This window comes from Festucalex cinctus, chromosome 9 (assembly GCF_051991245.1).
Source record: "Festucalex cinctus isolate MCC-2025b chromosome 9, RoL_Fcin_1.0, whole genome shotgun sequence".
Taxonomy (NCBI): domain Eukaryota; kingdom Metazoa; phylum Chordata; class Actinopteri; order Syngnathiformes; family Syngnathidae; genus Festucalex; species Festucalex cinctus.
Window position 1 is genome coordinate 3,823,877 of NC_135419.1, and position 20,171 is coordinate 3,844,047.

The 20,171-nt window shown below is 39.2% G+C and overlaps 1 protein-coding gene across 4 annotated transcripts in view; it reads right to left on the minus strand.

Moving 5' to 3' along the window:
* gria1a (glutamate receptor, ionotropic, AMPA 1a) overlaps positions 1-20,171 on the minus strand; it is a 76,382-nt gene that overhangs the window by 34,755 nt on the left and 21,456 nt on the right. For all 4 annotated transcript variants that reach the window (XM_077531429.1, XM_077531428.1, XM_077531431.1 and 1 more), the window contains exons 4-10: positions 15,317-15,501; positions 11,461-11,514; positions 7,041-7,199; positions 5,638-5,805; positions 3,798-3,902; positions 3,589-3,699; positions 333-539 (exon numbers count right to left, since the gene is read on the minus strand). In XM_077531429.1, coding sequence (XP_077387555.1) covers positions 333-539; positions 3,589-3,699; positions 3,798-3,902; positions 5,638-5,805; positions 7,041-7,199; positions 11,461-11,514; positions 15,317-15,501 — 989 coding nt within the window. The remainder of the gene's footprint in view (positions 1-332; positions 540-3,588; positions 3,700-3,797; positions 3,903-5,637; positions 5,806-7,040; positions 7,200-11,460; positions 11,515-15,316; positions 15,502-20,171) is intronic.

Genomic DNA, 20,171 nt, shown 5'->3' on the forward strand with positions numbered 1-20,171 from the left:
ATTTCTGCAACCGTTCTTTGCACTTGAGAGGCTGCATCAAAGCCTTCTGAATGCTCTAGCATAAAAAACAACAACCCAAAAAACATAAATACGTCTTTGGGACACTTACAACATAAAAAAAACGTATTTACACGTTATTTGGGAGCAAATGAGTTAATAGGCACTTATATCTTGACATTAATATTTTGGGGAAATATATATATCTGTGAATCGAGACTAAGTACAAAAAATACAGACAGTATACAAAATGCTTCTCTCCTCAGTACAACGCAGCGCAGCACACTAGCCTTTACACCTCTTGTCAATAGAAACCGATAAAGCAGTACACTCACCCCATACACAAGCTCTCCAACCATTCCATTCCACATTTTGGTTTCAGGGTCTTTGGCTCCATACTTGCCATCCGAAACAATCTTCAGTTTGTACTGGTAGCCAACATGTTTGGCTATCTCTGCAGCCAGCTCCACGATGTAGCCCTCGTACTTATCGTTCCCAACAAGCTGCTCATGTTTCTTCTTAAGCATCACGTACGGTGATTCCTGATAAATACAGAGCATACAAAGCAATTGAAATGATGGAATGACTGAAATATGTGTTAAAATAAGAATAACCTACCAAAACAAAAAGTCTCTGGATATTCGGCCAATATGGCACAAGCTACTGTGAGCATAATTTAGCTCGCCACAGTGAGACATTTTTCAAGTTAATTAAAGCATAGACAGCATTATGCTTCATATTAAAGCTGGGTGCAGTCTATGCAGCACAGTAATCCATCTGAAATCTTGTTGTTTGGAAAACATATTATTGAGATGAAACTGCATTTGTCGCTCCGCAAGAATTGGAAGCAACATTAATTAAATGAGATTACATAATTGTAATTGGGCCGCATCCTTTGACGGTATTGCTGTGTAATTCAGATGCAAACAATTAGTATGACAACAATGACACATGGGCCAGAGGGGACAGTGAGGAAGACAATATAGATGATTAGACTTGGACTTTGAAAAAAGGATTAGTGTGTGTGCGTGCAAATGTGTATAGCTTGGCTGTCCTCTATTCCGACGTCTGTCTGTAACAGTAATTACACAGCCACATTTGTGCACTGATTGGGTGCCATGAGGTATTACTGCTGCCTTTACACCTGGGGCCTCGTTTTGCCTTTCTCCAAAAATACATTTCACATAGATTTTAAGACATGAGAGGAATTGTCCATTAAGAATGGAATGGCTGCAAGACCCAGAAATTATGTATTTTATTGTGCTGAAGTGAACAAATGCCATATTTAGTATAAAGAAGGAAGAACGCATTATTCCTTTGTATGTTATCGAAGTTCTCCTGCTTTTTATGGTTGAGGTCATCATTGTTACCCTACTGGTAATATCTCACCACCTAAGGGAGAGACTAAAGCACACGTGTCGAGATCCGGTCCTCGAGGGCCTGAGTACTGCATGTTTCTGAGGCTTCTCTACACCAACGCACCGGATTCAGTAATCAGGATAATTATCAGGCTCCTGCGGAGCTTGCTGATGAGCTTAAATATGAATCAGCTGTGTTGAAAATGGGAGGCCTCGAAAACCTGCAGGGCTGCGGCCCTCGAGGATTTGCAGTTTGACACCGATGGAATAAAGCAAGACCTGGTGTAGTGCACTTGGAATGGCAGACGCGACCCACTCGTGAATGCACCCGTACAAACACATCCCAAATTAGCAATTAGAAAGTTTAGAGGTGTTGCTAGATGCTTAAAAATATAGTTATTTGAGGGTTTGGAAAAGTCGCTAAATAGAGTCATTTATTTGGCTACTATCGCTACAATAGTAGCCAAATTAGCTAATTAAAATAGCTACTATCGCTCTGATTGTAGCAAAAAAATTTTTTTCCAAAACCTAATTTTTATTTTTTTATTTTTTTTAAGAGGCTAGCAACAAATCTAAACTTTGTAATTTGCTAATTTGGGGGAAAGTAGGGAAAGGTCGCTAATCGCTAATTTGGCTACTGTCAATATTATGATAGTAGCCCAATAAGCTTTTGTTTTTTTGTTTTTTTTCCTCCCCCTTTAATAGTCACTTGTCACTTGCAGGTTTGGAGAAGTCGCAAAATAAAATCACTAAATTTGGTTACTATGATATAGTAGCTAATTTGGCAACTATTACGGTCACCATATTAGCTATAAATAAATAAATGAATAATCACTAATTAGTGATTATATCAGTGACTTTTCTAAACACTTAAGTGTATATTATTTTAGCGTCTTGCCACACATCCAAACCCCCCGCTATGATAGTGGCCAAATTAGCTAATTAGCGATCGTATTTATCGATTTTTCCAAACCCTTATGACAATTTTTTTAAGCATCTAGCAACACATCTAAACTTTTTTTTTATTCCCAAACCAACCAGCAAATCCATGCGTGCCTGCTGCTATTCATTATTAAAGATAAACTCTTGAACAAAATAATGTGTGCAATTTCAGAGTGGAAGCAAACTCATGAAGACGTTGAGTGCTAGTGTTGCATTCAAGCCAGCCTGCTTCCCTCCTCCAGATCTCCTGCTCACAGCCTGTTTGCACTGGCTGCAACCGGCCCCCATTGTAGTCAGGCACAAAGTTGCACGTGCACGGTGGTTGCCTCAAGCAACAGCTCAGCCGGCAAAAAAAAAAAAAAAGTTAAAAGGTGTAAAAGCTCTGCGCTGCAACCCCCCTTCAACTTAATAAATGTTAACACCTAATCTCTTCTCTTTGCTTTTGAGGCAGAGAACAAATTTGTCTTCCCAGAAAAGGGGACAATAGTTGAAGATTATGTCAGAGAGTTATTTGGGGTCTCTACGTGACTTGCAACCTTTATGGTCAAAAGTAGGTTTTCTGTTGACTTTTCATTAGACACCAACAAACAATATCTAAATGTTCTTTAATTTAGCTAACTAATGTTGTGTTGTGTATAATTCTGACACAAAATTGTTGCCCCTCCAAGTGACAACTTATGAATGTATTCATCTGCTGTCTGAAACAACACAGCATCCTTGGAATGCGCTTCTATTTTTCCAGTTAACTCACAGTGCATCAGATCTCCCCACACCTAGCGTACGTCATGACTTCATTCTGTCAAATTTCTCTTCAGGGAAAAACTCTTTGTTGGAATCGTTCAACCCTTCAACCTTCACAGCAGAGATTAGCTGCACGGAAGCTTCCCCGCTCGGCCGCCAGAGTCTTGCAGAGAATATTTAAACTCAGCTAGATCTATTCCAAGTCCAGCGATAATACATGCACTGATGCCCAGAGATTAAAAAAAAATAAAAATAAAAAAAAAACACCATAGGCTATCAGACGTTGAACATTTTTTGGCGCTTGGTCTGGCTTTTTCCGTAGGTGGCGGTGTTGGCTGGCTAACGTTGTTGTTAGCTAGCTGTGTGGACTAGCGAGTTAATTAATACTGAGCCTCGTTGTGAACAAAACACAAGAAAAAGTCTTGCTAGAACACACAGGTGCGTTCGGAAATTAATGCCTCTCCGAACATTCGTACTGTGTAGTGCCCGGACTTCAAAGAGTATTTCCGAACGTGCAATAATTCTACAGATCCATTTCACACGGACTCACCAGGATAGTTGTGACAATGTAAGTTCGGTTCTGAAGCCCATATGTGTCATTGCTGCCTCTCATGAAGCTTGCAGTGGTCACGTATTTCTCATCTTCATTCCAGTAGCCAACCTGTGGAAAGTAAAGTGAATTTCTTTCTTAGAGTATCGAAAACAGCGTTCCAAAACAAACAAGCGCATCTAAAGCTGAACCCGTAGGCTAATTCTCACCTTTTTGGGACCTGATGGAGCCAGTTCCATTACGCTAACAGTGTAGTTGGTTCTGCGACCTTTCTCGTTGAATTGAATGTGGCCAGTCAGTCCATCTATACGTACCTGAGTTGGAAATACTGAGTCAGTAATTGGCATAAAGTAAGAAATTCTATATAAAAGCCATTTTTTTCTAATGTATTTGTTCACAAGTGTGTGTGCGGCATGCGTCCGAGACCGCAGCGTCTGCCTCCCTACGGAGGTGAATGACAGACGGGGCGTGTGTCCATGTACAGTGCGGTGTTTGTCTTGGCGGCATGATGGAGTTAATTGAGCGAACGCAGCTTCATTCCACAATCTATCTGAAGGCAGATGGCGAGATTGACACGGAGTGGGCCTCTGCACAGCCTCGGGCTGTCTGCGTACAGGCATGCTATTACATTATATGTTCTACATGGACTCAAGTCTATTATGAGTTTCAGAGAAAATTAGGGAATTCATTTTAAATTACATTTTTTTAGTTATGTAATGTTTATTTCAAGAATTGTCTCGAGATTAGGGATGTTCGATACCACTTTTTTTCAGACCGATACCGATACTCAGACCCTCGGTACTCACCGATACCGATACCAACTGCCGATACCAGTAGTACATTTTGACAAATAAAAAAAAAAAATCACTAAAAGACATTTTTAAACAAATATATTTCCTTTAATTTCGACACAAAAAAGCAGCACAGTCACTCTTCAATAGTCGTAACGCTCACAAAAATGCTCTTTTAGTTTAAGATTCACAATTTTGAAGTATTTCCAAACCGGTGAAGTTTTGGTGAAAAACAGCTGCAAGCTAGCGCCACTTACAGGCAAGGAGGACTCACTTAACGTCTTCCCCCTCTGCCATCGGTCGCTTGTACTCGTCTGCGTCACGAGTACTCGAGTACTTGAAAAAAGGCTGGTATCGGCCCGATACCGATACCTGGTATCGGTACTCGCCCATCCCTAATTTTTAGTTACGTACTGTTTATTTCAAGAATTGTCTCGAGATTAGGGATGTTCGATACCACTTTTTTTCAGACCGATACCGATACTCAGACCCTCAGTACTCACCAATACCAATACCAACTGTCGATACCAGTAGTACATTTTGACAAGTAAAAAAAATCACTAAAAGATATTTTTAAACAAATATAGTTCCTTTAATTTTGACAAAAAAACAGCACAGTCACTCTTCAATAGTCTTAATGCTCAAAATAAAACACAAAAATGCTCTTTTAGTTTAAGATTCACAATTTTGAAGTATTTCCAAACCGGTGAAGCTTTGGTGAAAAACTACTGCAAGCTATAGCGCCACTTACAGGCAAGGAGGACTCACTTAACGTCCTACCCTTCTGCCATCGGTCGCTTGTACTCGTCTGTGTCACGAGTACTCGAGTACTTGAAAAAACGCTGGTATCGGCCCGATACCGATACCTGGTATCGGTACTCGCCCATCCCTACTCGAGATGAGTGCATGCTCGTGTGTATGTTTTTGCATGCGTGTGTTTGTTTGCGTACGGCTCTGAGAAGTCTCACAGCAAGTCCACTGTTTCTTTTTTTTCATTGGCAAATATTTCATTTCTAAACTCAATTGCTGATGTCATATTTCATGACGATCACAGCTGAGCGTTATTGCCCTGCAGACATTGTTTACCGGCCTCGATGTCACTTTTGATACCGGGGACTTTCCTGCGACTTCATGTGAACTTTCGATGACAGAACGAGCCCTAATTTGCTCAGCCAGCCTCAACTCAGGAGCTGTTAGCCCGTGTGCCACTCAAGGAATGGCTGTGTGGCTCTCGAGGTTCGCGTGTTTGTGCGCAGACCTGCTGCAAGGCTCTTTGGATGTCGATGCCTTGACCCCACGGAGCTGGTGGGTTGGCCAGACACTCCCCGGCGTTGCCCCTGCGCGAGATGTCTATCCTCTGTCTCCTTAAATTCTGGAACGCTGTTGACATAACTTTTACGCCGTCATATGTCAAAGCTCCCGTATACTGGAAACACAGAAAAGGTCATCAGAGAGAACGTCAGATCGTTTTATAGGCGGTGATGTGAGAGTGAAGAGCGTTCAGAATATCCAAAATATCTTTGTTGAATTACGCACCTAACTAGATGATCCCTATCAGTGCCATTCTTGCATTTGCATCCAGTTAATTGCTTCACAGTGATCCATTACTCTTGATGGTTCAATCCATTATTGGGAAATTTTATTGCAAAACGGCAGCATTTTAATTATCCAAATGAGACAGGATCATGCAAAAGTTTACTTGTACCCAATGGTATATAGTTCAGGGGGGTCCAAACTTTTTCATTTGAGGGCCACATACAGAAAATCAAAAGGACGCAAGGGCCACATATTGTTATGGAGAGAAATTGTGTTTAGTCCTAAAAATTGTACAAATAATTTATTTGTTCTTTTGCATATTTAGAAAAATGCTACAGTATATAAACCAATTTTTTTGTAATACGACAGTAGGGTTATTTATAGTTTGGGAATTTTTCATTTTAGTTAGTTCTTATTAGTTTTCAGGGTGGTTCTGTTAGTTTTTATTAGTTTAGTTCTTTTAAAAAAATGCTTAGTTTTAGTTTTAGTTAGTTTTAGTATTAGTATTATATTAGTTTTTTTTGTTTTTTTTAAAATGTGTATTACATGTGCACAATATTTAAAAAACACCATGGGAGCGATGTCATCTGAAGGTGCTTTTCTATTGGCTGCTGCTCGATGACATCACTTCTGTGTGATATACTTTCAAACGTCATTATTCCGGTTAATATCAAAATAAATCTACTTAAAATCCTATTTAAAATCATCCCCAAAGGTTCATGCATTAAATTAAGTACCAAAGACTAAAACAAAGGACATGTTTGCTATAATTATAGTTAGTTTTGTAAACATAAAATGTAGTTTCACTTAGTTTTCGGTTTTTAAAAAGCATTTTCTTTTTTATTTTATTTCGGTAACAATGTTGTTTTTTGAATTTTAGTTTTAGTTTTTTCATTAGTTTTAGTGAACTAAAATAACCTTTAATGGCACCTGTTTTTCGATACCCTCCCTTCTTACTTTGACCATCTCCAAACATTTTTGTTTTGTTTATTTTATTTGAACCGAGTCAACTATACTGATAAAATCCTACAGAGTTTAAGCCTGAGGACACTCATTAGTATCAGTGGAGTATATTCCATCCACACTCAATTACAGATGGTGAGCAAAGGTAAACATTGTAGTTACTTTGAGTCCACTCTTGAGCATTTTGGAGTCCTTGTTGTCAAATTCCATCCACTGCTGGACGACTCTACTAACACTGGGCTCGGAGTTGTTGACCAGCTGGAAGCCGGTAATGTTGGCTCCACCCTTCCGCAGGTCTGTCAGGTCAATGTCCAGGAAACCCTGTGAGGGGAGGCGGACAAGCAGGGAGAGTAAAGCCACAGGGTAAGAGATGCGGTACGCTCACTGGCTACAATATTTGATGCCAGCTGCACAATCTAATGAAGCAAGCAGTGTACTAACAGTTCTGACACCACAAAACTAATAATTCAGTTATGTCAGGGTGTGATTAATTATGTATGTGCAGTAGAGGTACACGATGTCATGTACAGTATGTTGAGTAATTTTTTTTTTTTTTTGTGGTTTGCATGCAATCTGCGGGTGTGCCAAATGTTTGGTCAACACTTGACATAGTGCCCTTCAGTCATTATGGCAAACTTGAGTAGTCAATAAAGCTATTGATATATATTATAGTCAATAAAGCTCTAAAGTTATTTCTTTTGATTTTGTTTCAGTAGGTTGGGGCAAGATTTAGCTGAATGCACTTGACTCCTGTTTCGATAGCAGTGGTGAGCAAGAAAATGCTGCTCAGTGGAGTTGTGTATACCATAGAAGAAGTCTACGGGGATGAAATGTAGTGGAACTTCCCATATAAATAATGTCATGTTTGTCAAAAGCTATCACTGAAATATAATTACCGTATTTTCCGCACTATAAGGCATTATAAGGCGCACCTTCAATGAATGACATATTTTCAAACTTTTTCCATATTTAAGGCGCTACAGTAGAGGCTGGGGTTATGTTATGCATCCATTAGATGGTGCTGCGCTAAAGCGAATGTCAACAAAACAGTCAGATAGGTCAGTCAAACTTTATTAATAGATTACAAACCCGCTTTCTGACAACTCCATTCACTCCCAAAATGAATAAACAGCTGTTTTATCATTTTCTTTGAGGTAAAGTATTAGTATTAGCTAGCGATCCAAGATGGCGGCATCTTCTGCGCATGCGCGTCACCGATCGTGAGGGTCACCGATAGCGTCTTGACAGCGAGACCTGTTGCGGCTCAATATTGATCCATATATAAAGGCGCATCTGATTATAAGGTGCATGGTCAGCTTTTGAAAAAATTTAAGGCTCTTAGGTGCGCCTTATAGTGCGGAAAATACGGTAATCAGCCTACAGAAATCTTAACGGTCAATTGTTATTGAATGAGAATTGGGTGGTAGTATCTCATCTGTAAGGATAACAACTAGTTGGAGTGATGCTATTCATGACTACATTCGAGGGTCCTCGAGTAAGGCACCTTACCATCCCAACACAAAATCTAAGCTTAAGGGGAACATACGTCCCCTAATTCTAATATATATACGGAATCAGCTGTACATGAGCGTACATGTAGCTGACATGAGCGATATATTATCAGAACGCAGGAGCTGTGTGGGTCTCCCAAGCTGAAGATCGTGAGTTTGTTCCTACCTTGAGTCACTTTTATTTTTTAATTGTTCCAATTCTTTATTTTACTCTTCCAAGTGTAAATATTACTCTAAACTCTAAATTTACTCTACAGAATTTACTGTGCAGGTAAACGCAGACTATGCACTATGCTTGTGAAGCCTGTGCGTACGTGTGGAAATGATAACTCAAAATACACTAAAAATCTATTTAATAAAAGAGGAATAAAGACGTAATGCAGTGCAAGTAAGCTAGTTGTTTGTCTGATAAAGCTAACAGTAAACTACGGAAGATAGAGATGAATATTGCAACGCCTTGTTGCGTCATAGCGACCTTTAATTATGAATAGCATCCTGAAAATGACATGCACCTCTTTTGCACTTGAAATGGAAGCTCGTGTCAGAGACTCACTGTCTCTCCTCAGGGACAAAAGTAGTGAGGAAAAAAAAAAAAAAGGAAAACAAGTCCTTAAGTGGAGCAGATAGATTTAGCAACTTTTAAAAGATCCAAACCTTACAGGCCAAGTCAGAACATAATGGGCTTGACTCTAATGATACACGCAACTTGTACTTCCTCCCTTTCTGTGAGGAAGGCTATTTTAGTACCAGGGACAAAGGCAAGGCAGCGTTCCTGTCAGAAAGAGGCAGACACTTTGTGATTGAGTGGGAAGTCCAAGAGAGAAGAGTTTTGACTGATGAGAGGAGAAGGTGCTTCTCCTGGATTGTCAGATGGAAAAAAATCGTTCCATCTTCCCTCCATGCTCTGATATTTTTCTTTGAATCCCATGTAAAGCTTTCCTTGGCTCTCTTTCTGTCACGTGGCCACGTGCCGAATGGAACGACTTCCCAGTCCCGACGGTAAATAAATGATTGATCATTATCTTAAAGCCAGTAGACCTGGCTGACTGAGCGGCTACTGTTTCCGTGAACTTTTGGTTCTCGTGAAGGTTGGCATGGCAACAACTGCAACATGAAAGCCAGTTCATGCTTCAGTAGAAGCAAATGTCACCACCTGCTCCCAAAAGTGGGAGCAATGCTGCCAGGTGTTCTCCTTCCTGCGCTTTTAACAGTCAATATTTGGGAAACATAATCAGCTGAAGAACAGGCGGCAAGTCTGCATGAGGCGCAAGGCTGTATTTGTAGTTCATGTTAAAAACAGCAGTGATCTTAAAAAAAACAAAAAAAAATGCTGAATAAAAACAATTGTATAGTCAAAAGTGTGAGTTGATGCCATTTATACATTTAAACCAGAGCGAGAGCACTGATTTAAATGTGCACCCCTGTTTCCTCCCGCCCATATGCGCAAATCGTAGAGTTCTGTGCCGTTAATTATTATGTAATTATGTATTATGTATGCTAGTGGTGCAACAAATCATCATTGATCCGTGATCCGTATAGATCAGGTTCAGATAGCCCTAGATCTGCAGATTGGTTGTTAAAAAACAAAAAACAAACGGCACATTCACATGAAAGCAAAATGGCCGGTCCACATTCACTATCATAGGAGCAGAGGAAGTTGAAAACCCTTGTGGCTCACCTGTCATTATGTATGTATTTTGGCAACTGAGGTGAAAAGTCAACATCAACACAAAGCTATTCCGAACACATCTTCAATTGCTAATATAGGATGCTAAGAAACCACTAGTTCATTACGTCGTCGTCGTACGGAACGGCACAAATCACCGACGTTAGTGGCTAACAGCTAAGCTGTTAGCATTAGCATCAAGTGATTTAAATGACCTGTATTTGAAAAGGACTGTTGTCACCTCAACTGAAAAAAATAAATAAATAAATAAATAAATAAATAAATAAATAAATAAATAAATAAATAAAATTCTAATGAACTCATGCGTTCGGGGCAGACAAACAAGATTGAGTCACTCTAATGAACCACAGTGGTGAGAAAGTGTTCAAGCGGCAGCATATTAATGCTGTTATTACGACAATGTCAATTATTCTCCTGCGTCACTGAGTGAATGTGAAGAATGCTTGGAGGGTGGTCTGCAGAGAATTGGTATGTCGAAAATGGCAGTCGTCAAATTGAGCTAATGGATCTAATCTTACACCACGTTGACTGTCTGACCTTTGTCACTATGGATCTGCTCACAGTGTCTCGCCAAATCGTTTGGAACGTCTATTTGACTCATACGAGTGACAATTTGAAAGACGTTTAAAGGCAGAGCTCCTCTTTGAAGTTTAATTCAGCTAAGGTTTTGTTTCTAGTGTCAGATGCTGTGAAGCGTATCAAAATGAACTTTATTTTACTCGTTTTTGGACAACTTAGAGACACTGCAGTCTGATTGTGTGTCGATATTAAATTATCACGAACTTGGTGGACAGTTGACTCTGCTCCTCATTTACTGTAAGATTTAGGGCCACATTCATCCTAAAAAAATTTATCTCAAATGGGCCGGAGCAGTATATCCATGGGTTAAAGGCCCAGTCTGCCGGTTTGACCCTGGAAAAGGCACTTTTTAAATACTGTACAGGATTTAAACAAACTACTTCTCAATTTACAGATCAGGGCTTGTCTTCATTTCTGGTGGTGATTTTGTCCTAAGCCTGTATTTTGCCATTTTGTGTTTGTTTTGTAAACAGCGGGACGTTTCTGTTGAAAGACAGTGTTTACACTGCTCCAGCCAATCACAGGGCGGGGGGCGGGGTCGCAAACGGGGTCGGGCGAATTTGCCGGCTGCGTGACGTCACTCCCGCGGCAATTTGAAAGCACGCACGGATTATATATTTTTTTTTCTCTCACTCATTCACACATGTAAGCTTCTATGAGTGAGTGAGTGAGTGAGTGAGTGAGTGAGTGAGTGAGTGAGTGAGTGAGTGAGTGAGTGAGTGAGTGAGTGAGTGAGTGAAAACAAAAAAACATCCGTGCGTGCTTTCAAATTCATTGTGGAAAGCAGAAGCGGATAAATGCTTACCAGGTTTGCCAGTATGTAGTGGTAACTCTTTGCATTCTTTCCTTGCTCAACAATCTGGAGAAGAGAAAAAGAAAATAAAGGATAAAATGACGTAGACACAACAATGTGTGCATGTGCGTGCGTGAGAGACAGAGAGAGAGAGAGATAGAGAGAGAGAGAGAGAGAGACTGTCAAAGTAGTATACTATACCTAGACAAGTGTTCTTGACAGTCAAGAAAGTAGGTCCATACAAATTAGAGCAATGGCATAAGATGAAAAATAGGTCAACCTTCAACTTTGGACATATTTAGAGATTTTTGTTTTATTCTCCAGGATAACCTTGGTATGAAAATTAATATGATGTCTTTGAATTGACTGACAACGTCTGAAATTACATTGGAATGATAAATATGTATTGTTTTTAATTATTATTTTACAAGTATGACTTTTTTTTTTTTTAACAAAACCTCTTATCCATCCATTTTCTTGACCGGTCATTCCTCACAAAGGTTGCGGGGGGTGCTGGAGCCTATCCCAGCTGGCTTTGGGCAGTAGGCGGGGTACACCCTTGACTGGTTGCCAGCCAATCACAGGGCACACAGAGACGGACAACCATCCACACTCACAAGCACACCTAGGGACAATTCGGACGCTCAATTAACCTGCCATGCATGTTTTTGGAATGTGGGAGGAGACCGGAGTACCCGGAGAAGACCCACGCAGGCACTGGGAGAACATGCAAATTCCATCCAGGAAGCCACCCTATTTCCAAACGTGTATCTGCGAGCTGTTATGTAACAGTAGGTCTAATTTTCAAAATCAAAATACAAGCCACAATTATTTCTCTCAATCATGACACAACTGAAATGCGTGGAATAATTGTTTTACTATTTCTTTTGCTATTGTCTCACAGAGAGCCATCATTTGATCACTGATGTGTGAATAATTCAGAGCAAAATCCGTGGAACATAATCATGATCTAAAAAAACAAAACAAAAAACAAACATTCATTCCCCATGATGACCCTCTTGCCTTTCCTGATGACCGTTCAGCCCACCCCGAAGGGTCAGGCCAGATGGAGTAACACGTCGAGCGGTATCGTGCCAACATCAATTTATTCATACGTGTATTTTTGGCCCCACTTTGACTGACATTTAAATAGGCCGCCCTCTCCCCCTTGCTCCTGCTCAAGGCGACTCTCTTGCCTAAATAAAGACAGCGTTTTCCTGTGTCAATTGCGTCAACAAAGCATTTCCGAGGAGCCGCGTGAATTAAGCCTGAGCGAGTCGAAAGTCACGCGCCGTCCAATTAACATGTCTTACAGTCGATAAGCAGCTCGTTCACGTGTCTGAGTTCAACCATCACACATTGTTGCTCTCTCAGTGTGAGCGTAATAGGTCACAACAGAAGGCGGCATTTGTTATTAATGACGACCCCGGCACAAGGCGGGCCCCGCGGTCAAGCCCGTGGCAAGGAAAAGCACACGCAGACGCGACTACACAAACACGACCAAATGCAAATAATATGAGAGCCAATTAATTACACATGCAAATTTGTGCCATTCAAAATTTGAAAGGGTCACTTCTCACATAAAATAAAATCAGCTCTGCAAATATATTTCCCAGCAACACTTCTGTCACCACGGATGTTCTCCAAGGAGACTACGTTAACATTTAGCCGCTCTGAAAAGTCACCCTTAGGATACTGCCAGTGACATTATCGTAAGCGAATCTGTGTACTGTAAGAGATGAATGAGATGAACACGGGAGTTTAAAGGGCGAAAGAGGCAGACGGGTGTGTGTGTGTGTGTTTAGCGTGCGTTTGCGTGTAGGCGTGCGCACCGCTGCTTACAGGTGTCAGCTAGCCTGTGGGTGCACAAGCGGGGCACCGAGCAGATGTGGGTGATTGATGGTGGCTGTCTGAGTGCAAAACTTCTCAGTCCGAGCTCCTGTAAAGAAGCGAGAACTGATGCAATAACCTTAACTGTTGACCAGGTGGCCATCAATAACATTCATGGCCAACTAAAGTAGTCTCTACTGTATGTATGCGAGTTTGTGAGGACGCGGAGGTGAACGTATGATTTATGGCTCGTCACAACAAAAAACATGTTTACAGTTCAAATTGTCCAAACGATACAAGTGTGTTTCTGCATCACATGAAACATGCTACAAACTAAAAGTAGTATGTGTGTGTAAAATATAGTTAGTTTTCAGTACAGAAGAGAGGATTTGTTAGTTTGATTAGTTTTCATAATAGTCTATACATTTTTTTAAATTATCTTGTGTGCAAGATTTTGAAAAAAAATTCCGATAAGTATTGTGTAGTAAAAATTTAACAAAAATAGAATTTTGAAAACAACCATCCACAAATCAAATATGTCCACAGACTTTGAATTAAGATACGTGCAGTGCAAAATACTATTTTTAAATCATAATCCTAATGTCTTAAGGCAGGGGTGTCCAAACTACGGCGCGGGGGCCATTTGCGGCCCACCGTCCATTTTTCAGTGGCCCGCGACATTTGCTAAAAATGACATTTGACTAAGTTCAAATAAAATAAACAAAAAACAAAAATGTTTGGAGATGGTCAAAGTAAGAAGGGAGGGTATCGAAAAACAGGTGCCATTAAAGGTTATTTTTGTTAACTAAAAGTAATGAAAAAAAATAAATAGAACTAAAATTAAAAAACAATATTGTTACCGAAATAAAATAAAAACGAAAATGCTTTTTTTTAAAAAAACAAAAAAACAAAAAAAACGAAAACTAACTGAAACTACATTTTATGTTTACAAAACTAACTAAAACTAACCATAATTATAGCAAACATGTCCTTCGTTTTCGTCTTTGCTAATTAATTTAATGCACGAGCCTTTGGGGATGATTTTAAATGTGATTTTTCGTAGATTTATTTTGATATAAACCGGAATAATGACGTTTTGAAAGTATGTCACACAGAAGTGACGTCAGCAGCAGCCAACAGAAAAGCACCAAATGATGACGTTTGCACCCATGCTGTTTTTTAAACATTGCGCACAAATAATACATATTTAAAAAAAAAAAAATCTAATACTAATACTGAAATTAACAAGCTAAACTAAAATTAAGCATTTTTTTTTAAAGAACTAAACTAATAAAAACGAACTAAAAGGAAAAATTCCAAAACTATAATAACCCTACTGCCATATTACAAATAAATTGGTTTATATAACTGTAGCATTTTTCTAAATATGCAAAAGCGCAAATAAATTATTTGTACAATTCTTAGGACTAAACACAATTTCTCTTCATAACATTATGTGGCCCTTGCGTCCTTCTGATTTTCTGGATGTGGCCCTCAAATGAAAACGTTTGGACACCCCTGCTGTAAAGAGTTTGAGGGTATGCTTCGCATGGGACTACATCATGAGTGAAAAAGAAAGACATTTGCAATGTTTATGTTTTTATGTCCTGCTCCCGTGAAGAGCTTTCTAGCTGTCTTTTAATAAATGTAGTTTTTTTGTACATCATCATTCAGGGTCGAGCTCAATCCTGTGATGGAAGAATTTCTGGACTTCAATGCATAACCTGTTGTTTATCGTTTTCGTCCTTGATGCTTGGAGACTGCACATAGTAGCAGACCAACAAACGCTGTCACTACCTGCACATCCTTTTCCGTTCTGCATCGTCGCTTTCCCTTCATCTTGTTAAACCACGCAAAGCCGAGTATACAAAACCGCTTCTTCCTAAACTCCTTTGAGGAAGCTAATTGCTCAAAATAAATCTCATGTGCCCGAAGGGGAAAAACAACCAAACAGATGGACTTTATTTTTTTTCTTTCAGGATTTAAGATCATTAAAGCACAATGGATTGTGATTGTATTGGAGAGAAGCACTTTTTACCTTTTTAAGGATGCCAGTGAGCCTCTCTGTCTCACAATCGATGATAATCTGCCCCTCCTTTCGCTTGTCCAAATCTTGGAACACTTTCAAGAACGATGCCTCCGTCATAGTCTCCACGTTGACCGAAGTCACCAGCCAGTTCCTCTCTGCTGCTGTGTCCAAAACCTTCTGGAGCACGGAGAGCCCTGCACAGAGGTGGGAAAAACATCAGACAAAAATGGGACTAATTTGCACAAAGTGTCATCCAAAGACATCAGGATGGCCTAAAGGATGATGCATAAAGTGTCTTGAAACTGAATACACATTCTGGGCAGACTACACATTTTGAGCTCACTGTCGTCATTCCTCACAGTAGTGAATTTGCACACTTCATGACAGGTTTTACGTAGCCCGTAGGCTGTATCTTATTTTGAAATGGCTTGGTCAGAACCATCAAAAAAAGCCCAAAACGGGTCACAATACTGCCTACGGTTAGTGAATCGTGCTATTCTTCTACAACATACATTGATGACAGTGAATAACTGTTGTTTGTGATACTATTTTTTTTGTTACATATCACTTGGATGTGAATATTTTCTTCGATCACTTTTTTAAAAAGTACCATATTTTCACGACTATAAAGGTGCACCGCATTATAAGGCACATCTTCAATGAATGACATATTTTCAAAATTTTTCCATATATAAGGCGTTACAGTAGAGGCTGGAGTTACGTTATGCATCCATTAGATGGTGCTGCGCTAAAGGGAATGTCAACAAAACAGTCAGCTAGGTCAGTCAAACTTTATTAATAGATTACAAACCAGCTTTCTGACACCCCCAAAATGAATAATCAGCTGTTTTATTATTTTCTCTGAGGTAAAGTATTAGTATTAGCTAGCGATCCAAGATGGCGGCATCTTCTGCGCATGCTCGTCACCGATCGTGCAGGGTCACCGATAGCGTCTTGGCAGCGAGACCTGTTACGGCTCAATATTGATCCATATATATGGCGCACTGGATTATAAGGCACATGGTCAGCTTTTGAAAAAATGGAAGGCTTTTCGGTGCGCCTTATAGTGCGGAAAATAGGGTAACTATATATTTTGGACCTTTGCTATAGATGTAAATTTATTGTGGTTAATTGCAGCTGTTTTACTCCAATATATTGAATATTGCATAATTTCAGTGGCAAAATATTGTAGGGTAAATTCCTATGCTTTCCCCACCCATAATAACATTATAAGACAAACAAGGGCAAGGAACGAAGCCCATCCATCAGAACTTCCCCTGTAGGTTTCGTGATAAAGTGTAATGAGTGGTTGAGTCCATTCAGCACACTGACACGTCCAAGTGCGCCGGCCTAAATAATGACCACTTCTCCACCAACAAACGCTCGGCCCATGCATCACAGCCAAAGACACCGTCACAAGCCGGTTCACATCCTCCAAGTAACAATTACAAGTGACACTGCCACAGTCCCGCACTGTTGCCTGGACACTGGAGAGCGAGAGCGGGAACAGCCAATGAGAGAAGAACTCTTGCTAAAACAGGAAGAAAAAGGTGATTAGAAAACACGGCGCTCTGACTCATTGCTTTTTTTTTTTGCTCCCTTTCTCTTGGAAGTCACTCAAGCTGGGAGCCACCAAACATTCCAGGGAGAAAATGTCATTATTTCACTGTAGCAGCAGACTGGCAGAAATATAGCAATGTTTTTGGGGCAACAGACTGTTTTTGCATACCACCACGCACATTTGGTAATTTGATTCATTTTTAGCAAATGTAAAAACAAAGCACAACGTTCTCTGTCAAACGAAAAATGATAAATACAGTCACCGCCACTGGAAAATGATGCCTTGGCCCTGTTTTGAATGCACACCAACTGCTCTCCAGGCAATCGATGTGCCTATTTGACGCCAAGTCATTAAAGTAACAAAAGGATGGATGACGTTCGACCTCCATAAATAACCACAATATGAGTAAATAAATAAGACAGCCAGGAAGCGGAAGACGTAGATGAGGAGCGATGCGCTTCAGTGGGGAGACCAGAGAAAAACTTCATGGGGCTTTTTTACTAAGTTATTATATTCAACACTGAAAGTGAGTTTGTGCAAAGGTGACATAGGAAGCTGTTAATCAAGGTGTAAGGGGAAAAATCAGTGTGTCCAACCAGAGCAACATTTTGCCCTGTAAGGATAATAACAAAATCAAATCGTAGAGAACCATCAAATTGTATTGATTAAAAACTCATCCGCTCCAAATAAGATATAAATACGTTTTTTTTTTTTTTTTTTAATGTTTTAAGGGTCCCAAAGACGTATTTATACGTTTTTTTTGTTTTGGTTTTTTAATTCTTCTAGAGCATACAGAAGGCTATGATGCAGCCTCTCAACTGCAAAGAACGGTTGCAGAAATGGTAGTTTTTACACAAACGGCCAGCAGGTGGCAGCAGAGCAAATGAGATCACACAAGTTTAAATAGATTTGTGAAAACTGATTAAACTTAACTATATTCTAATGCTAATTGCTGCAAAACGGAAACAGATAGAAATATTTTTTTTTTTCCTGATGAAAGAAGAGACTTTAATCTTTCTTTTTATTTCAATAGAACACAATATTCCGTGGGTCTTGTAAAATCAGTCAAAATCCAATAAAACAGCCCGGAGTGAACAGCATTGCTTCTGTGAAAATGGCTGGGAGCTAATGAGTTAAGCTAATACCTTTTAAAATGTGAGGACTTGGTTAATTATAAAATAGCACTGATAAAGTAAGTAAGTAAGTAACCTTCACTTGTATAGTTTATATATTTTTTATAAACAGCTACCTAGTCATATAGAAAACATGTTTAAGAAAAAAGAATGTCTATTCGACCTCCAAGGGAAGCAAAATTTTGACAGAATAAAATCTAGGACTAAAATAAAAGATCAATGTATTTCTATAAGTGGTGGAAAAATGTGGAAACAACTTGATGAAGACTTCAAATGGATGTCAGACAATTTTTAAATTTAAACGTTTGTATAAAAGTAAATTTAATGAAAAATATGAGAATGATTGTTGCTGTCTTCATCTTGTTTATGTTAATAATTTATTATTTATGTGCAATGTGATGTTTGAGTTAACTATTTTGAATATTTTGAGCTGGTAAAAAGGGTAGACGTGAATAAGCCTATGCCTTTTTGTCTCTGTGTTTTATTTTTTAAAAATGATGAACCTGTGTATTTTTGTTTTGTTTTTTTATGACTTATCGAAACAAATTGTTATTCATTCAATCATTCAAAATTGCCGTGAAATTCCAGGACCAAGGACAGCAGCCATCTGATGTCGTAAAAAGTGTACGTTTGTGAGTAAAGCTAACTCGTTACACCTACAACGTGATTATTCTGAATATTTACAAAAATCATTCAATCATCATCGAGTCGAGATGTGAGAGACTTTCTTAGCGCTGAACTGAAACTTATTACCACCACGTATGCATGAAGTATCGATGGTCAGCGTGTTGTGCAATTCACGTGAGTCCTGAAAGCTAGTTCATCAATGCACGAGTCGGTAACCATACTTTTGCGTATGTCAGCCGGTTTGCGACGTCACTTTGGGGACCAAGGAAAACACATTTATTTTATATTTGTTTTATCAGCATACATTTATTATGTCAGATCATTCAAATAGAAAACACAGTAATGTATTTTAAAGTATTTTGTCTTTTGCAGAGCCCAAGAGTTTCCCCCCAATTGTAATTGTCCTACATTTTGGGTCATTTTGCCTTCAGTGAACATCCTATTTTAGATGAAGACAAAAAGCTGATGCACCCCAATGATTTTGAAAAAAGGCTGACAAGGGGCCTCGTAGGACAAGCCAAAGTAAAACGGTCCTTTCAAGGCATCCTAAATGAGAATAATATCTTAATGGAATCTCGCTCCCGCAAGCACCCTTGGGCGCCAGGCAATTGAGAGTTGAGAAAATAAACCTTTAGGAAACCATTTCATTATGGTTTTTCTTTTTTCTTTATGATGGCTTAATAGCCTATCAAATATGTTTTTTTTCCTAATCTCAGTTCTTGCAAAACAAACTGTATTTTTTTTTATCAAGGGTTTCATGGTGAGATGACAAGAACATACAGGATCTCAAAATTGACACATTTTAATACTTACACTATACTTTTCTTTCATGAAGAAAACCCAACAGAAGTTAAACAGACAAATATTTAAAGGGATACTTTACTTATTTAGCCATTTTTGGCAGTCAAACATTAATATTTTGCCGTTAATAAATTTGATATTTTCATTATTTTTCATGTACAATTAGTACCTTTAAAGACACATTTTGCAACTTGCTGTCGACTGAAAATGACATCAAAAGGGCTCAGGTAACCAATCACAGCTCAGCTTGTGAATGTCACATGACCAAACCTCGAAAACAGATGAGCTGTGATTGGTTACCTGAGCCCTTGTGATGTCATTTACAGTCGACAGCAAGTTGCAAAATGTGCAAAAAGTGTTTTTTAAAGGTACTAATTGTACGTATCAAATTAATTATAGCCAAAATATTAACTTTTATTGCTATAATGGGCTAAATAAGTGAAGTATCCCTTTAATGTAAAAGCTAGATGTGAATAAATAATACAAACCCACATAAGCCAAACCACTTTCAACCGAGTAAGATATTATCTTAAAGTCTTAAAATAACCTTACAGATTAAGATGACTGCACTGTTGTATCCAGGCAACAACAGACGGCTTCTGATAAGGGATTGCACCGACTCACTTCTACCACTCAATCACACAGGGTGGTGACTCAGTACACATACAGTACGCCAAGTGTGGAGGATGAAGGGATCGCAAGACATTTACAACAATCTTTGGGATGTGCGGAACACAAAAGG